Source organism: Numenius arquata, chromosome 3, assembly GCF_964106895.1.
Source record: "Numenius arquata chromosome 3, bNumArq3.hap1.1, whole genome shotgun sequence".
NCBI classification, from domain to species: Eukaryota; Metazoa; Chordata; class Aves; order Charadriiformes; family Scolopacidae; genus Numenius; species Numenius arquata.
This window is the reverse complement of record NC_133578.1, coordinates 57,560,987-57,580,224: the sequence shown is the minus strand read 5'-3', so window position 1 is coordinate 57,580,224 and position 19,238 is coordinate 57,560,987. Positions and strand designations below refer to the sequence as shown.

The window sequence follows — 19,238 nt, the reverse complement described above, 5'->3', positions numbered from 1 at the left end:
CAGATGCTTCAATATCAAAGGCAGCCAATTCCCTATCACTGGAGGTATGTTTCCACATATGTGCTGTATTATACATGGTTTCTAAAACAGTCTAGACTTCTATGAGTCAAGCCCAAGAAAAAGACTTAGCAGTCATAAATAAATGCTTCTTTTTCTCCTATCCACAAATATCTATCCAGCAGTAATATTTGTCTTATCAATATTTATCCAACAATGTTGTAAATGTGGCATTTGCTTAATTTATTTTTTTCTGATCATTTGAGAGTTAAATTACTGCAAATATCCCCACAGCTGACTTTTATAGTACACAGCCTGCAAGCAACTCTCTTTTTCAACCTGGGTTGATGACAATTTCTCAGGGAATGTCTCAGAACTCTTCAAAAGTATTCACAATTTTTGTGTCAAGAACACCAAATTAGACCAAAAAAGGCAAGACAGACCTCCATTATAATTAAAATTATTAACAGATATACAATACACATGAACTAAGAACGTGGTAAAATTTGTCATTTGTGCATTTCATATTTAAAAGATTACATTTGATAATTTGCAATTCATATTCTGTCAAATTTGAGCTCAAATTTAAGTCAATCCAAGTTCAAGTTTTGTGACTTTCTAGAAAGGGGACATTGCACTAATTGTTATAACCAAATAATCCCCTTCTTCATAGCTGTGATAGAATTCACAATTTCATTGTTCTTAAGACAACCAAAATGTGCTGACTGAAAAGGCTGGAGTTGCTTTGATAAACTGCATAAAGATGAGTAAGCTGTTTAAGTCTTTCTCTCACTTTATAATTCTGTACAGTTAAAATAATGTTTTCTATTTGAATCTATGTATTTACTTTCTGAAACTAGCATGCTAGTTTCTTTATGTGATACAGTTTTTTGCTTGATGAACAGTTATTTAATTTCTTGATTAAAAGAAGGGTTTGACTGTCTAACTTAGGTCAAATTTTCATCCCACTAAAGTTGATGTTAATACCAACACGCATTTCAGTTGGACTGAAAACACAGCCTGAGAAGTTTCCATATGGCTTAGCAGTAAGTAGAAAAGAGTATTGGATAGACAATCTCGTACTTGTTATTCTAGAAGCCTTTCTGTGCTCTCAAGTGAATGGTGAAAAAAATCAGTCCAAGGTTTTCAGATACCTCCTTTCTCTTCTAGCAAGAAAACAGGTGGTCCTCTGAGCTCCAGTAACAGGGAAAAATGAGAAAGCAGGAGAGGTAAAGCACAAGGCAAATGCTCATGTTCAGAAGAAAAAGGTCTCCTTTCATCCTGCTGGGATCCAATCTAATTCTGACTTAGCACCCTCCGAAGGCTATTATCTGAGAACCCCCTTCCTTTCTTTGTCCATATTCAGCATCTGACAAAAAGTATGGAAGATGCACAGAATTTAGTTTTTTCAGCTGAATGGGAAACAGATGAATGTACAGGATACAGATAAATGTATCCTCACTCTGGAGACACCAAGAATCCAACACAGGTTCACAAACATGCACACAAGTCAGTAAGAAGTAACTATTGTATTTTTGGAAGGAGCAGCACTCTGAGCTCCTACACAGATTCTTGTTATCCTAGGAGATGAAAATACACCATCACACATACATGCCCTCTTCTGTCGCTGCTTACCAAAAAGAATTAATGTGTCCTTCATTTACTTGGAAAGCCTACATAAAGAAAATGTAATGAATTAAATAAATAAATAAATAAAATAAAAAGGGAATATGAGCTCCACGAGAACAGAAGTATTGCCAGGGAAAGATAATGTCAGGCGCAGGGAGGGGGGGTGTCTGGTGCCAAGCAAAGCCGAGGGCTGTGCAATCACCTCTATCAGTGCTCTATCAGTGTCTACACTCCAGCCAAATCCAGAGAAAACAAGGAGTCAAAGATTCAGGTCAATAAGCTTATAGGCGATTTGCACAAACAGCTCCTCCAGCAAGGTAAAAAACAAAGTCATATTGGCTTTTCTTTTTTATTCCTTCTCTTTGAACTCCCTGGTCCAAACACACCCTGGAAATGTCAGTGTTATATGCAAGAATTTAAAGAGCTGAGCTTCTTAATCCCGTTAAGTAATAAGAACAAAGTTGCCTGTAAAGATCTCCTTATTGAGCTCAAAGTGATTATGGTATAGCTGCCTTATGCTGATCCTACTTCCACTTGCTGTAGCAAAAGAGGTAGAAATTTGTCATGAAATCCATTACTGAAAAGGAAAGAAACATTATTGATTAAAAGGTTTCTGGTTTGGAAAAAAAAAAAAAAAAAGGGAGGGGAAAGAAAAAAAGGCATAAATCTACTTTTTGATCCAGAAACAGAAAACAAGAATCATATTGTTAGTCATTACATGCCTGCAAAGACTATTTACACAGATGCACACAGGCATACACACACAAAATCATACTCCAGAGGAAAAACGGACACACAGAAATAATTTTCAAGGTGTTAAGAGTTTGGCTGGTATTATAGATGGTAGCATGATAGCTTTGCACATAAAGTATGAAGGCAAAGATTAATGCACAGAAGAACTTAGCTTTGTATATGCTTTTTCTTATACGGAGAATCACACTGCAGCTTTTTCCCTGAATCTCAAGCCTGGCTGCACAATCAGGTCACATGGTTTAACATAAAAAATTCCAGTCCTAAGCTGGTCTGGCAGGCTAGTGACAAAATACCATACATGAGCAGAAAACATTGATCAGGTTCTGAGCTCATCCCCTCCTGCCCAAGCAGAACACGAGAATACAGCAGCAGGTGTACACTCAGTATGCAGAAGCCCATATATTCCCTGAGTTCTCTTCTTGCTGACTTAGAACTGTTTATGAGTGTCAGACAGCACTGGATTCCTCTCATCCCCCTCTTCCCCCACAAATAAAAATAAGCAATGTATCAGGAACCATAACCACGCATCAGCAGTTTGATTTGCTACAGGCATACATAGCAGTTTGTGCTGTAGATCCTAAAAGCAGTGCATCATGAAACAAATCAATCTTCATCCCACCTTATGAATCCCCCATATCTTCCTATGTCACCAACTGAAGCACAGTTAATATTAGGAAATGGAAGCAATTTGCTTTTCAACCTGCTGCCAGAAACGTTAAGGCCACTGAATCTCCTTCCACTGAGGGCTGGTGCCAATGCTGTCTTGTGTTGGGAAGCCTACAACATGAGGAACAAGCATAATAGCCATGCTAAAAGCAAAGAACAGGACAATTTAACAAAGTTGTCCTGGTAAGCATGGCAGCAAGAAATGGATATGTCTTCTTTCTCTAATTATCAGATATGTACATTCCTCCATTTGACTCTTTCTTCTGGAAACAGTCCCACATTTTCTCTCTTGATCATAGTCCTTCCTCCATTTTCTTCTCTGGCCTCTTTCCTTCTCTGAACACAGCTACTTAACTATCTACTAATCTCAAGTGATCTCTCTCATTGCTCAAGATAACTTTTCCTTTGAAAGTTAATCCCTCATTGAACACTTCTGCTAAGAAGGTCACATGGAACTATAATTTGTTTAGCCAGTTCCCACCCTTACGAAGTAGGCCAGGCTCCTATTCTTGCTGTTTATGGAAAGGAAGAGGTGTCACCTCCATATGAGTACGGCAAACTTTCTAAGTAACAGATGAGAATATTTTTTTATCTTTCCTGAGGGTATCTAGGCAGGATGACAGCAATCAGAGACTAAAAAGCCAATGATAAACTACTTCATAGCCCAAATTAACTTGATTTAGTTCTTTACTTTTCATCCCATCACCTCCAACTTCTTGGCTTTCGTATTGCTCTGCTGTTTCTGTCCACTTCTTTATCTGCCCTCCTGCTTTTATTAGCCCAATCATTCCTCCAGCTCATTTCTTCTCTTGTCTCTGTTAGCATCACTTGATTTTTTTATTCCCGCCTATAAAAGACAAACGTTAATCTCTATGTACTATCTCCTAGCTTCTATATTAGTCTTTCAGCTATCTAGTCTGTCACTGTTCTGCATGGGAGACAGGCTACTTTCTCCTTACTCAGACTACCTAAATACTGGCACTCATCTAATAAATCTAGATCTGAATTTAATCTGAATTAATCTTAATCTGATACAGACTCTAATTCCAGATACCCACTATCTGGACACTAAAAAAAATCTTCAGCACTGGAGGTTCCAGGCTAATATAGGCTTTGTGTGGACAGCATCATCAGATACCCTCCTTATCTGCAGAGCAGATATTTGTAGTAACTAAGCATAAAGAGCAATTTTCGAAGACCACAAACCGACAAAACCCAATGCATTATCGCCAAGGCTACCTCCTACTAAATTTTTTGTTTCTATTCCAAAGATTGAGACCAGTGCAGCTTTGTAGCGAAAGAACACTATGACCGTGTGATTATTTTTTCTGTTTCCAAAATATTCCCTTTCCTTTAATTTCACTGTGAAAATTGCAAAAAAATCAAAATTCTAACTGCCATCGATTCTGAGGCTTTTCTAAAATATTCACTTTTGGATGGGAATCTTCATCCAAAAGGTTAAAAATTCACAGTTGCAAGCTTAAACTTATCCCTGATAAATAGCAGGTTGCTAATTTCTGGTTTTGCTTTTAATATTTACATGCCTAAACACTGTTCACTTCTTCACATTTGAATGTAAATGAAGACTACATAGGAATAAATATTCACATGTAGCAAAGTTAATTGTGGTTTTGTGGTGTTGCAAAAGTGTGGGAGGGAATTTTCCAGATTCCTTGTTGTATAAGCCATAATGAGCAAAAGCAGAAGGGAAACATAATAGCCAAAAGTCATAATTTTGAGAACAGAGAAGTAAAATGACACGTAGCTCAATCAATGTGATTAATTTGCTTCACACTTTGCAGAGGCTTTTGCCTTCGCCTTCTAATTCTGGCAACTATTCTGCTGAATCAATCTCGCAAACCTAAATTAATAAGGTAGGAATGACAAGTATGGCTTTATAAAGGTTAGCTGTTTGCATTTTAGACAATAAGAGACTGCTCTCTACTTATAATATGATCAGGCGTAGTTTGACAGGAAAATCTCTTCAGTCAAAAAGCCAAAGTTATCAAGTTGTGAACCTGTGCATCCTCTACTTTCATTCATCTGAATAAATTGTGAGTTCAGTAAATTTTTGCCTTCAGTGCATAGCGTGCATAGTTAAAAGCCTCCATTTTCAGGTGATACTTGGGTTTACATAGCTACAGAAGTATGAAAAACATACCATGGGTGAAACCTCACAAACATCTCCTCCCCAGCTGTTGTGCCACTTGCTGCCCATGTCTCTTGAGTCCTGCAGGAAGCTCTGCTAGTCATTTGTCCTCTTGTTCTAGCTCAGCTAGAAAGAAACCCCAGGGAAGATAAATGCAGAGACAGGACAGAAGAATACTCTATATCCAATAAAGTCCCCTTACTTTCTAGAACCTTAAATGGTCTATGCTAGCAAGAGGAGAATGCAGAGATAGCAGAAAGGATTCCCATGCCAATTCTGATATTTTCCAGGAAAAGGAAATCTGTCACAAGAGAAAACACAGATTTACATTTATTTTTCCCTCCTTTTAAGATATCTGTGGTTTGCAGGCTGCCAATACTGTCAAAGAGCAAAACAAAAATCAGAAAGTCAGGCCCTCAAACCAGAAATTAGAATGCATTTATTTGCTCTCAAACCTATTTGGTACATATTTCATTTTCAAGCTTTTATTCATGATGTTTAAGAAAAATATTTTTTAGGAAAAAGAAAAGCTTATTTCTCATACCATGTTTTAATTTCAATACTGAAGCGCTACAAAGAAAAAAAATGTTATGAATGATTAACAGATTCATGACAAAAGTCATGAGAACTAGTCTCACTTTTACTATATAATACAGTCACAAACACTTCAACTAAGAGAAGGACACAAAAGAAATTTATTTGCTTTCCAGATTAGTTTTTTTCTTCTTGGGTTTTATCCTCATGGAAAAACGTACGTGACCTCATGCTAACAACACTTAAGATGTGACAGTGAAGAAGCAAGACATTCAACAGAAGTTGAGATATTAATTAGAAACAATACATTTCCAGCCTCCCATTCCACCCTTTTCCAGGGATATTCTCAACTTACTTCAAAGTGGGACTTTCTGTCACACTGCCTCAGCTGGAAGTAGATTAGGGGTTTTATGTGCCCCTTCATCCCCAGAAATTTCCCTTTCAGCTTTTCTTCTGCAGCAGTTGCAGTAGATAGGTTTAAGATCCTTTTATAGCTACAACACACTTGGAAAAAGAACTGCTGGGGAGTCAAAAGGTACCCAGCTTGAAGAATCAGTAGATGTCCTTAATAAAACATGATAATCAAGATTCAGATTTAAATGTATTCCCATTTAACTCCTGATCTTGTTTAATATAATGGCCTGGATTCAGTGTTTTCCCTGAAAGTTGTGTTCATTAAAGGGAAGTGCCAAGATAACTTGAATTCAACATGAATTTGCAATATTGATTGCTATAAACAAACAAACCATATATTTTTCTGAATTTCACCCAAAAGTATCTCCATTGGCAGGCCCTGGAAATGCAGCAAAAAGCACAGAGAAATAACTAAATCAAATTGATAGGAACTGATAGTGGTGCATAGCGTCCCAGTGCTGACAGAAGGAACTCAAGAGATGCCAGTATAACAATTATGCAAATAGTGGTTTAAATAATTATTTAGTAATGCCAGTAACAGGAACAGTACTTTTTTTCAGCTAAGGAAAATGGTGTCTGAGAGGCATGCGAACAAGCGAATGCACAGTAATTGCTGTATTTCTTTACAACACAGTTATAACAGCACTTAACTGCCCCCGTTTGCAAAGCATTTCCATTCATAATCTGGTCTCTCTTACTTCACAGTAAGATTTGCAGCAGCTAAACTCTAAACCAGGGACTAGACTGTTTTGATCTCTTAGGATGGCTTACGAAGTGTCAAGAACATAGAGCGCAAAACACTGCCTTTTTTTCAAAAGTTTGTAAGCTACACAGAGGACAGAAAACACATTTTCATGCCTTCTCCACTGATGACTGAAGACTCTGTAGGAATGACTCATAATCGGCAGTTAAAACATTTAACTATTCAAAGAAATTTATTCTACTTTGTCCAAGACAGATGAAAATAATACAAAACCAGAAGTATATCAAGCTATCATGAGAAAACATATGTCAGTATCTGGGAAAGAACAGAAAGACAGAGAAATCATTGACATCGAAACGCCTGAGGGGGTTGTGGACTAAAGAGAAGAACATCACCACAACAATTCCAGCTATTTGATAGGCATCCTTACCTGTAGAAGACAAACAACAAAGCAATCAAGTGGAAATCTGGCAGGAAGAAGGTTAAATCAATGTTCTACATGACAGTACAGTGTGCTTTTTTCTGTCAGCTGAATGAGAAACAGCACAACCTTGCAGACTGAACACTAGGTAAGAATGAATTGGTATGACTTATGCTAAAATACCCCTATCTTTAATAATTTCAAGTAACGAATGCAGCAAAAAGGCATCTGCAACTTTAAAAGTTATCCTTTCACAAATCACTAGTTTTCTACCATGCATAATAAGTTCTATAATAAGCTCTATTTTAATCCTAGAATCTACAGACACAATCTGTTTTTCTAGCAATGTTTCCTAGGCAAAGCAGCAATGCACAGACATGCTGCATTGCAAGCTTCGGATCTGATAATAATTGACTTCTGAAGCCTGTTCTCTACAGTTAAATACGTAGAAAATAACATTCTTGGAGGAAAACATTAAAGGCAAGATGATTCACCTCCCTGACAAATACATCTTCCAACACATTAAAATATTTACTCCTTACCAGACTTAACCCCGCAAGTGGCTTATTTTCCTATTTTTAAGGTACTATACTCATAGGACTTTTTGTACATTTTAAACCAAAAAATCTTTTTGACCAATTGGACACAGTTTGGCCAGTATTCCCTCAAAGGTGGGCTACAATGATTACCTTTATTACAAAAGTATTCCACTTCTTCACAGCTCAGATTTTCAGGCTCAAACTCTGCAGAAAAGCTTTCCTCCAATGGAAAGTCTTCTTTTGAGATAGTATCATTTTCCTCAGACAGGCACTCTTCTTCTTCGTCCTCAATGGCTTCCTCAAGGGGCCCTTTAAAAAGAATCAGGAACACTGTGGCAAAACCATCTAACAGGACAATGTGAAATAAAACCTCAGTGAACTTTTAAAAGGAGGTTTTTAGCTAGTTTTTCCTTCCACAGCTGTGTTCAGCATTTATTAGAACCAGACAAATAACATTTTATGGGAATTGAAAGTGACTGTTTTCCTGATGACTTCAAATCAGAATATACAAAGTGTTATCAATAATATGTATTAATAATACTCGCACATGCGAGTTCTTTCATTATTCACCAGCTCTAGTATTAAACACAGTTTTTACAATGGAAATCAAAGCTATATTTGTAAAACCACATAAACACTGAAGAGACTTTTTTGATGCTGAATCACAGTCCTCAATAGGTTGCGTTCACAGGCTTCATTTCTTGAGTTAACAATACTGACAACAATGAATTATTACAAAGGTATTGACAGTATAAACTTCAGTTTATTCTGCTATTTTACTGTGACCAGCACCTGACAGTGTTTAAGAAGAGTTTCATATTATCCATGATCATTCATTTGCTAGACTCTTCAATAGACTCCCAGTCAATAGATGGTACTCAGACAATCACTTCATTTCACAGAGGCCAAACAACCATTGTGGTAAACTACTAGCCGAGGGCTACAGAAACATAAGGTAGTTAGAAAAGCAGGGCATGAATCTGAATTTGGAATGGCAGCCTGAGGTCTTTGATTCCTCTTCTAGTTACCTAGACATACGATTGCTACAGATCCTCTTGAAGAGCCAGCATCTGACAGATCTATAATACATAACACCCAGGTTACCAATTGGAATGTAGTCAAATTTTCTTCTTTCTTATATACACACACTTCACAACCATTGGTTAATACTAACTATTTGCTAAAGATATCTCCTGTGGAGGTGTAGAATTTTAGTCTAGATTTAAATAGAGATTTGAAATAACTGAACATATTTTAATTTAACTAAGATTTTATTAAATGTCAGTATGTTTCAAAATATATCTTAAGACTGGATTTCAAAAGAGAGATTTCATTATACATGGTTGAGGCTTGAAAAAAATTACATATTTCTCTCTCCAATGAAAGCACAGCCTCATTTATAATTGACTGAGTATTTTTTCCTTGAAATGAAAGCTAGCTAGCTAATGAAAAAAAATGTAATTTGTATTTATAGGATAGTTTTCCAGTATTAAATACACTATTCCTATATAATCTATCATGCTGAGATACAATACATAAATGATTCTGTTGCATTCAATGAAAAGGAAGGGATAAATTTTTAAAAGAAATCAAACATTGACTGCACTCTAATTTTATGTAATTTATTATGAACCAGTGACTACCTACATTTATTAAAACAGCAAAATTCACTTTAGGCTAGGTTGTGTAATTCTTGCTTCACAGGAATATGATGGTTACTTTTTATTGAAATTGATTGAGATTCCCAGCTGGGATTCCATAAATTAACATAGCTTACTATCTTTCATGGAAATATGAGTATTTGTGCCAGCTGAGAATCTGACCAAATGAACCCATTTTTGTGGACATATACCCACCAACACTAGCTGTCATTCAACAATATATCTCCTAAAATAAGGGGCTATTATTATGGCTGAAGAAAAGATTCTCACTATCAAAGTATCCATTACTGCTAATTGCCCTTTCTAGCCATGTTGGGAAAAAATCCAGCAACTGCACATGCATAGGGAATGAAGAGTAGATATCGCACTGTATGGAATGGAGAACAAAGCACTGGCACACACTGGAGCAGTCAACTGCAGCTAAACGTGGGCAGTTCAGACACCTTATGTGTGCCCACTTTCATGGCAGAAATGAAAGCACAAGAGGTTCTGAATGAATTATCAAAAAATACCTTTCAGATTTCATGATATTATTAATGTGTGACATTATCTGTAGAGCCATTTATTGGTGTGTACGCCTGGTAACATCTGGATATATAAACTAAGAAGGAAAAACACAATGAAACAAAAAACATGCCATTTTAGGGAAATGTAAATTTCTCCCATGCCTAAAGATGGATAAATACCATGTTTTGCATCATTTCAAAAGCAGCCATATGCCTTTAATAAATTTTCCAAATTGTTTAAATTTGCAGAAAAAAATGTAAATTTCAGTCAACATTTCAGTGAAAGTCGATTTCCTACTGAATGTCAAATGGCTTTTTGTCATTTGACTTGTTCAGTAAGTGTCCTGCAAAATACAGCAAAAGCAATATACCTGCAAGTAATCCAATTGGCACGTGTATGTGACATTTAGGTCTGTTTCTAGTTGTTAAACTGGTTTGTTTGATCAGGTCACCAGTACATAATCAGCAAGCTAATAATGACCGTACATGAATTAAGAAAATAATAGAAGTGCAGTCGGTATGCTTTCATTTGCAGCACACACCTTATGATTTCCATTGACACTGTTTCCAAGAAGGCAGAAGGAAAACAACGCACACACCAGCTCTGCAGCGCAAGTTCAAACTCCTGTCATTTGGTGGGTTGGGACTTTGTTTTTTAAACAAATCTCAAACTAAAAAAATTTCTTGACAAATGCTAGATACACTCTATGTATGAAGAGGTATGTAGCATACCCTAAAATAAATGTAAAAGTTGTCACATCCAAATGAGATCAGAGGTATGCACGCATCTGCACCGGGTTTTGCTTTGCCTATGCCAACCCACATATAAAAACTAGTGATGTTTATCCAGCCGCACATGGGCACAGGTCAGAGCTTTAAGTAACAGTTCACCTCAGGGGCTGACATCAGACGCCGCACTCCAAAAAACAGCATGACTTTTGTTGAAATCGAGGGATCAGTACATAAATATTTTTCTAGGTTTCAGGCTGCTGCTCCCTTGTCTAATTCACCCATCTACAACCTGATCCTTGAGACAAATTCTGTCTTATTCATGTTGAGTCGTCTTTTATTTTTTAAATGTTCAAATACATTCAACTCATGTCCAGAGCTATCAACGATAACTTAAATTTAACTGGTAACTTTAACTAAAGAGTAAGTCATTGTTCAAATGAGTAAGACTAGACTACAAGAATAACACCAAAATTAAGTATTTGTTCGTTGCCAGTTTCATGTGAAATGAAATATCAATGCCTGATCAATGTCTAATTTTTAATTACTGCTCAAACATAAAGTGTGTTAAAGAAAATGGTAAAATCAAAAGCCACTTACTAGTAAGAATAAGCAGATTAGACTCTCTATTCTTGACTACTCCATCTTATTACTTGCACATAAACAGACAATGAATAAAAATAAATGTTCAGAATCACACAATAAAGACTATGGATTTACATATTCTTGACTAATGCAAAGACATAAACTCTGCAGGTTTATGTTTGCCTCATTTGGACACATGCTTCCAACAACCTCTTCCTACTATCAGTAAATCAAGTCAGCTAGAGAACTAAGAACTAATCTGGTTCAAAAACAAAGTTTTCAAAGTTTGCTAGCTCCTCTGTCTAGGGAACAACCTACACAGCATGTACTCAACTTCTTAAAATGCTTAAAAACAGTCATATAGACAAAAATAAATAACCCTTTACAAATAAATTACTATCAAATGTTTTCTCTGATACTGCTTTTTTTCCCCAGTTGTTATTATTATGTTGATATATTACTTTCAGCAGTCCAAATGCAGCTTAATCAGTTACTTTAGTACTATACCTTCTGCATTTCTTCGAAATTGTTGATTTAATTTAATAGTATTATGCCCATTACTTACACCGATCATGTTATTAAGCACCTATGGAACAACATGTACTATGTCTGCTATTATTTCAACTGGAACAGGGTCAAGGTCCCATCCCTGTTCTGCTGAAAAATACTTTTCAATAACTGATGATTAAGTGTGACATTATAACCAACAACTGCCACAGCAATGCAAATCCAAGTAAGTCCCACTACTGAAATTCATCTGAGTGTCCCAGTGATCTGACAGTAAACACCTCCGAAATATGATTAGACTCTTAAATAAAACTGTAAAATTTCAAACTGAGATGATTTTAGAATGTAGTTGAATAGTTAATTCCAGAGAGGTAGTCTAGATGTTTGTCTTCTCATTTCAACAATTGTTTTCCTATTAGCCCATGTAAATAAGTGTGTTGTAATCTAAAGAGAGGTGATTCTGAAATGCTTTGGATTAGCTAGATACATGATTAAACGTGCATTTGGAAATTCTTCACTAGGTAAAATCTCAATTTCTAATCTTAAATAGGGTTACTGAAGGCAAATGAAGTCTCCATAACTTCACTCTAGATTTTGTATGAAGTCCTGAAAAAATAATTTCCTTTATAAAACAAGCAAATGTTTGTGTTGTACACAACACAGGGGATTTTGAGGGTTTGGTAGTTTACTTACTCACTTGGTACTTAACTCTATTTCATGAACATTTATTGATATGATCCTAAATCTCAAATATTTTTGCAAATAACATAGATAAACAAGAGGCAGGAGAAAACAGTACAATTAGTGACAGCAACGAAGGAGTCAATGTGGCAGAAATCCATATGGCTTAGTGGACACAGTAGTCCACTTCGAAAAATCACCACATATAATTTGATACAAATAACAATATCTGGTGAGCAGAGGCTGACGAGTGAGCTGCATGTGCCTTCATGGAGAAAATTACTTCTGATTGAGGCCACTTGGCAGCACAGTGTGGGGAAATCTGAACTCTGCTCCCTAATTTGTACCAGATTTATAGACACTCAAGCACATATTTTTTAGCACTATTAATGTATTAAATGCTTAAAAATTAATATAACTTTCTCAAATACTCATATACTTTAATATGAATGCAAAAGCATAGATACAAACACATAAAGATAGCTAGCTAAGTGGCAATCTTTACACAATGAGTAACAGATGCTACCTCAACACTTGAAACGATAGGCCACATTTAGAAAAACAAAACAAAACCAACACTGTAAAAATTATAATAACGTGGAAAAGTGTGAGAATGAACCACCAAAAAAAGGCTTTAAATTCACATAATAAAAGACGCTTTTGCTACAATAAACCTTCCCCTGAACACAAATTTGAACATCAGACCCCTTGAGCATGTTAGTCCTGATACAGCAAAGTTGGACTCCAGTTTTATAGTACTATAACCGTAGTGAAATAATTGAAATTCAGTAACATTAAACTAGGCTAAGTTCCGCAATCATTTCTCATAGTCAAATTCATCAGACTTCTCCCTAAATGAAACCACTTAAACACACGCTCAAATTAAGCATATGCTCTCCTGTCCAGTGCTTTGTGCTTAAAACGCATGTATCCTACAGTGGGAAAGTATCATTGAAATAATTATCTCATGAAAATGTTAAGTGGTTAGCTTCCTTCCCACCTACCAATATTCTCCTACATTGCCAGAGCAGCAACATAAATCAGTGCTCTTAACAAATTAAGAATGCTTCAGAAAGCCTACAATACTTGACAGTGAGTGGCTGGGGAGAGGTTAATGAGTATAATTAGTAGTAGTAGCATTAAATAATAACAACTCCGATAAATCAGAGAGGCCTGAAATGCACTGGATCAACATCATGCATTTTACATGTTCTACGGGATCCATCCAGTATTTCCTAGGAAAACATGCTGCCACACAGAGATTATCGTTAGCCTATGGTAAGATGAAGTAAGTGATGCTCTCTGATTACAGAGGGGAAAGCTTCAGAAAAATCAATCTATTTGTCTCCTGTTTCAACAAGAACAATTTATTCTAAATACAAAAATTTACATAAGAAAATGACCAGGCAAACACTTTATATTGATTCACATGGCGAAGACACATAGGGAACTTTTGTTCTAAAAATTCAGTCAGGAACATTAAAAATACAGAAGAGGGTTCGACTTCATTTTAAATATGGCAGTGGGGGTAGTTCACATGGTAGTTCAGAGTTTGATTCCTCCTGGAAAGATTTCTATACAAGACTTCTTAGTTACTTCTTCAGCCTTTCAGTTAATTCAAAGGAGTAGTTGTTTCCAACCCCTATGCTTCTACAGCAGCCTGGAGACAAGTTTAACAGCAATCTGAACAACCCTAACAGAAACAATCCAGCTTCTCCTTTTTCGGGGGGGAAGAAATTTTTAAAAGACACTATCAAAAATATACTCCCAAGTTCCTTGCTGGGAAGCTGGCTTTCTCTTGGGTTTTGTAGAAATTTTTAAGTGTCCAGGCTTAAATGTTTCATACCCTATATGTTCAACCAGGATGAAGACATGGACTGATAAAATACGGGAGATGAATATATGCTGTAGCAATCTGAATAAATTTTCAGTTTCTGCTGAGCACTAGGACTGCCAGATACTGCTCAATCACCGAGAACTTCAATATTCCCCTGAGAAGCACAACCTCCAACTAGAGGTATCTAGATGAATCACAGAAATTGAAGTACACAAATAGTCTGCAGCTAACATCATAGATGATAATAAAGGAAAATGGTAATAAAAGTTTTCCTACTGAATTAGTTGCTCCCCCCACCTTAACAACCTAACCCCATGACTGTCCATGCTACTTCTCTCTCTTGGCTTTTAGTTAAGTGATCCCAATTTTCAATTTTCATGATAAAATATATTGCCTTTCCCTTCCTCCCCATGAGAACTGAAAATATTTTAATTCCACGAGAACAGAGAGAAAGGGCCAAGCCAGGTGCCTAAATACTCTTCTGTTTGACAGTGGATGGCAACACCTAATCCTGACAATCTGACCGCTGTAGGATTAGCTTAAAAAATAATCATGCTGTTGGCAGTAGGTGACTGAAGTGCAAACTGGGAAATCAGTTTAGAAAAAAACCCTTAAATACACTTCTTAAGAAGGTCAATACCTGTCATACAAACCACTCCCACTTTTACTGGAACGCTTCCTTCTTCAGTCCATTGAGTTTTCTATTTAGCTTAACTAAGTTACTTTATTAATTCCCATTACGTTTTTACAGTTATATTCAAGAGATGCAATGCTACCTGCACACGCTGAACCTCTCCAGTCCGTTATGTAAATTGGCTGAACTTCAAAAGTTTTGTCCAGATAGGAAGATCGCACCAATCTGTGAGTGACTCCTTACATCTTCCTTGTGGGACCCAAGTAGAATGAACCATTTCTCACTTTCAGACTGGGAGAAACTTTATGACCGTGATTTAATGACTAACTTAATAGAAAAAGGAATGGAAAAGAGCTGCTCTTTGGACACTATAAATCCATACCAACCTCATGTAATTGAGCTTAACAGCAAGAATAAAGTATAAAAGTATATTTTTGTAGCCAAAAAAAAAAAAAAGGAGTTATTTTTAAACATGTAAGTTCTTCCTGCAGCCACTCACTTTTAACATAAGTTGCATCAGGGGATCTGGTAGGAAGGAAACATTTTTATTAATTTTCCCCTTATCTGTAAGAAGAATGCTGATTTTTTTTTTTTCATTTACGTTCCTTGCCTGCAGGTAGCAGACCAAGAAAATCATATAGCAGAAATTTTTTCCTTTTGATTAATTTCTTTCCATGTGTTATGTTATTTCTTATATATAATTGATTTCAGGTTTTGCTCGTAGCTGTACATCTTTTTTATATCTGTACCTACTGCCTTCCTTCAATCAAGAAAGTTGAAGGAAATTACCTGAATTTTGTTAAGTTTATTAAAAAAAGAGCTCTGTGAATATTTAAATTGAGTTTTGAAATGCTAATACAAGAAAGATATTAGAGAATTTTAATAGTAGGTTCAATTTGACCCACAGACTATTGTAGAAAGGGTCAAATTTTATTCAAATTATTTCTTTACAGCAAAAAATATGAACCCTTTGATTTTATAAAAGTAGATTAATATTCTTCACTGCTAGGTCTTTTGGCACTTTGGTGCATGACAGCATTAACTGTGCTTGTACATAAACTTTTCAAAGACCTTTAAATGTTCCAGTAATTTGGAACTTCACTTTCATTTATCCTCTTGTTTTCTTTTCTCTTACAATTATTCAAGAGGCCAGAATAAACTGACAGCGTCTACAGTCAGTTTGTTCTTAGAGTCAAGGCCCCAATATTTCCAACCAATAAAACTGAAATGATGAAAAAGTGACCATTCAAAACATGCTTAGGGAGACATTAATTTCAAAAGATAGTAAGCAAGTGTACTGAATGCCATTGTACCATTTGCATGGGGAAAAAAAGAGAAAAAAGGTGTGCATGGAGGATGAGCTGCAAGGAACCTTGCAGTTAAATGTCAGACCTCAGTTTCCAAGTACGGGCTCATGCCGAAATAGAGATTTGGTCCTCCAATACCCTTATTCACAAAAGAGTCACAGCAATTATCTGACTGTTGGGGCTCTGTTTTGCAAGGTGCACCTTGTTTGGCTCATAGAAGTCAGAAAGGACATATTTATCCTGCAGATGAACCTGAGGGTTTATCGATTTTATCTCAACATGAGCACAGAGAGAATACAAAAAGAAGGTGAGTGGTGTGTGGTACTGTTATTACACAACGTGTACAGGCAGAACTAATAATGAAAGATCATACTCATTTACCAAATGAAGAGTATGATATTTTGCCAAAGAACTGAAACTGTTTTGAAATACGAGTGTTATGAAAGGTGCTTATAGAATCTTCCTCTCCTCAAATCTTCCCACCTGCTGGAAGTCAAATTGTTGTCATACTCTAAAACCCTCAAGGTTTTTCTTTCTCCATGTGTCTCTAAAAGGAACAATTTTTTTTTTTTTTTTTTTTATGACACAATGCACACAGTGACAGTACAAAAGATTTAATAGTTGCAACTTCATTCTGGAATTCCTACTCCCAGGAATAAAGGTCAGTGAATTTTTTAATAGTGACTTCCTTGGTACTATTATGCCAATGTGACTGCAAAACTAGTAGCAGTGAAGCGTATGAATTCAGAGGCATCTTAACTGATCCCATGCCACTGTATGAAAATAAAACCTACAAAGTGTGTTTCAATACTCTAAAGAATGAAACAGAAGGTTATCTGGATTGTCTAGAATTAGCAACATTGTTCTGTCTTTCTCACAAAAAGTGATAGTAAAAGTTTCATCTTGGGAAGGGCTTTTTTTAAAAAGTATTAATTATGATGTATTTATATCATTTGGAAAAATAACAGAAATAACAGTATCTGTTCTTGCTCTAGGGTAAAGTCAGTAATTGAAATATAGAAAGTGATTTAAACTAGAAAAGAAGGGGGAAAAGGTTTCTGCATTGGCACTTTAATTTAGAACAAGCATTGTACTATGATATTAGAAAGCAGGAAAACAGAAGTATTCACACAAAAAACCCCAAACCTAAATCACAAACTACTTTCCCACATGAAAGATTTCAAGAAGTTGATTCCATTTGAAACCAGATTGTGGAAACTATTAATAGGTGCTAACAATGACAAAAGTAATTTCATAAACTGTACCACTAATTGTTCCAGCCCTGTTCCTACTACTACTGTCCCATCTTGATCATCCATTTAACAATTTAATCAGCCACACTTGCAGCCCCTGAGATTGGCAATGGACTTTTCTCTGAAAGCGCTCATTGTTAGAAGGTGATATCTCAGTCAATCAAGATTGTAACTTCCTGTACACCTATAGATCATAACAAAACGAATTGGGAGGATCAAATTTTCATAGAGATCTTGTCAAACACAAAGATATGGACAAAGAGGACTTACTATCTGTCTTAAATCTCTTAATTCTACATACAGTCATAACAGCTTCACAGCAGATGTTCGACAGCAGATGCTCTTCTGTGTATTTCTGATGATATGAGAGGAGGAAAAGAAGAACAGAGGTGACAGGATGAAGACCCTGACTCAACGCAATACTGAAATCACAGCAGCAACACAGAACTACCACAGGACCGCAGTGCACCGACTTTCCTGAAGGGAATTTTTTAACTAAAGCCTACAAAGCAAACAGGAGGTTGGGCATAAAGTTCTCAGAGATGGATCTGTGATGTTTGTAGATAATCTTCTACATGAGGAGTAATTTTGCAATGCTTGTTTATCAGTAGTTTTATTAAATGTAACATAAAGCGAACAAGGAATATTTCCTGTTTGCTTATACAGAAATACTCTCCCTGAAGCATTTTTCCCTGCATTATGGTATATTTTCTAGTTTTTAAAACCATCATTTATTTCTGTATGATTTGTATCTGCTAACTTCTACAAAACAATTTTTGAAACTACTGGCAATCTAATTTGAAATACTGGCAATGTAATTTGCCCCATGATACATGGCTAACATTGATGCAAATACTATCCAGTTCCAGTGGATTGCTTCAGCTAGATAAGTATGAAAATAATGTTTAAATTTCAGGCTTAAAAAAGAAGAAATGAAAGAAAGCACCGCTTGTGTAAGAAGATGGCTTCTTAATTCTGTGTCTTTCACTTAAATTATATGTATCTATATAATAAAAATTCAAATATTTGCTGCTTCATACATCTATGAGTGTCATTGATTTTTATATCTATACAAGTGTATAAAAAAAGAAAAAAATGTATGAGAACATATGTTCATATTGTTTTCTACAGGTAAGGTATTCTAAGTTCTGATTATTCACCTCTCCAGTAAAGGTAACTCCCTTCTCTTGCATCTTACAACCAGTAAAGCATATGAAAATTAAAGGTGCAGCTTCAGGAAAATACTCAGGCTCCCTTTTCACTTTGTTTTACTCCTGTAGTTTGTTTTTTTTTTTAATTCAGTCTAAGAGAACAAAGAATAGATACATCCACAACCACTCAACACCTGTCAAATAACATCTATGGTATGCTGCTCCAAACAATCCAATGAAATCCTCTGAGGATTCAGGATCTGGATTTTTCAGTGAATCCTTTCCACAGAGCAAACTGTGATACTGGTAAGTAACCGAAGCTTCTTTGCATGTTCTTATCTCACCATTCAGGATCTCAAACATGTTAAGTAACACACTGCCTGTTACCCAGGAAACCTTTCTCTACAGCCTGTCTCCTTTACCAAGTACTGCTATGGCAAAGTAGTTTCAAACACCATACCCCAAATAGGGTGAACTTTATCTTACACGTGGCCAAGTCATGCTCAGAGCATAAACCTTTTCCGAGCAATGAGGGATGCAAAAGTTCACTCTCTATCTCCAACTCCAATGGAGCCCTTACTC

The 19,238-nt window shown here is 36.1% G+C and overlaps 1 protein-coding gene across 1 annotated transcript in view; it reads right to left on the bottom strand.

The window, feature by feature from the left end:
• Window positions 1-19,238, bottom strand: part of ZFPM2 (zinc finger protein, FOG family member 2) — a 312,269-nt gene that overhangs the window by 241,777 nt on the left and 51,254 nt on the right. Inside the window, exon 2 of the mRNA XM_074145230.1 lies at window positions 7,956-8,114. Coding sequence (XP_074001331.1) covers window positions 7,956-8,114 — 159 coding nt within the window. The remainder of the gene's footprint in view (window positions 1-7,955; window positions 8,115-19,238) is intronic.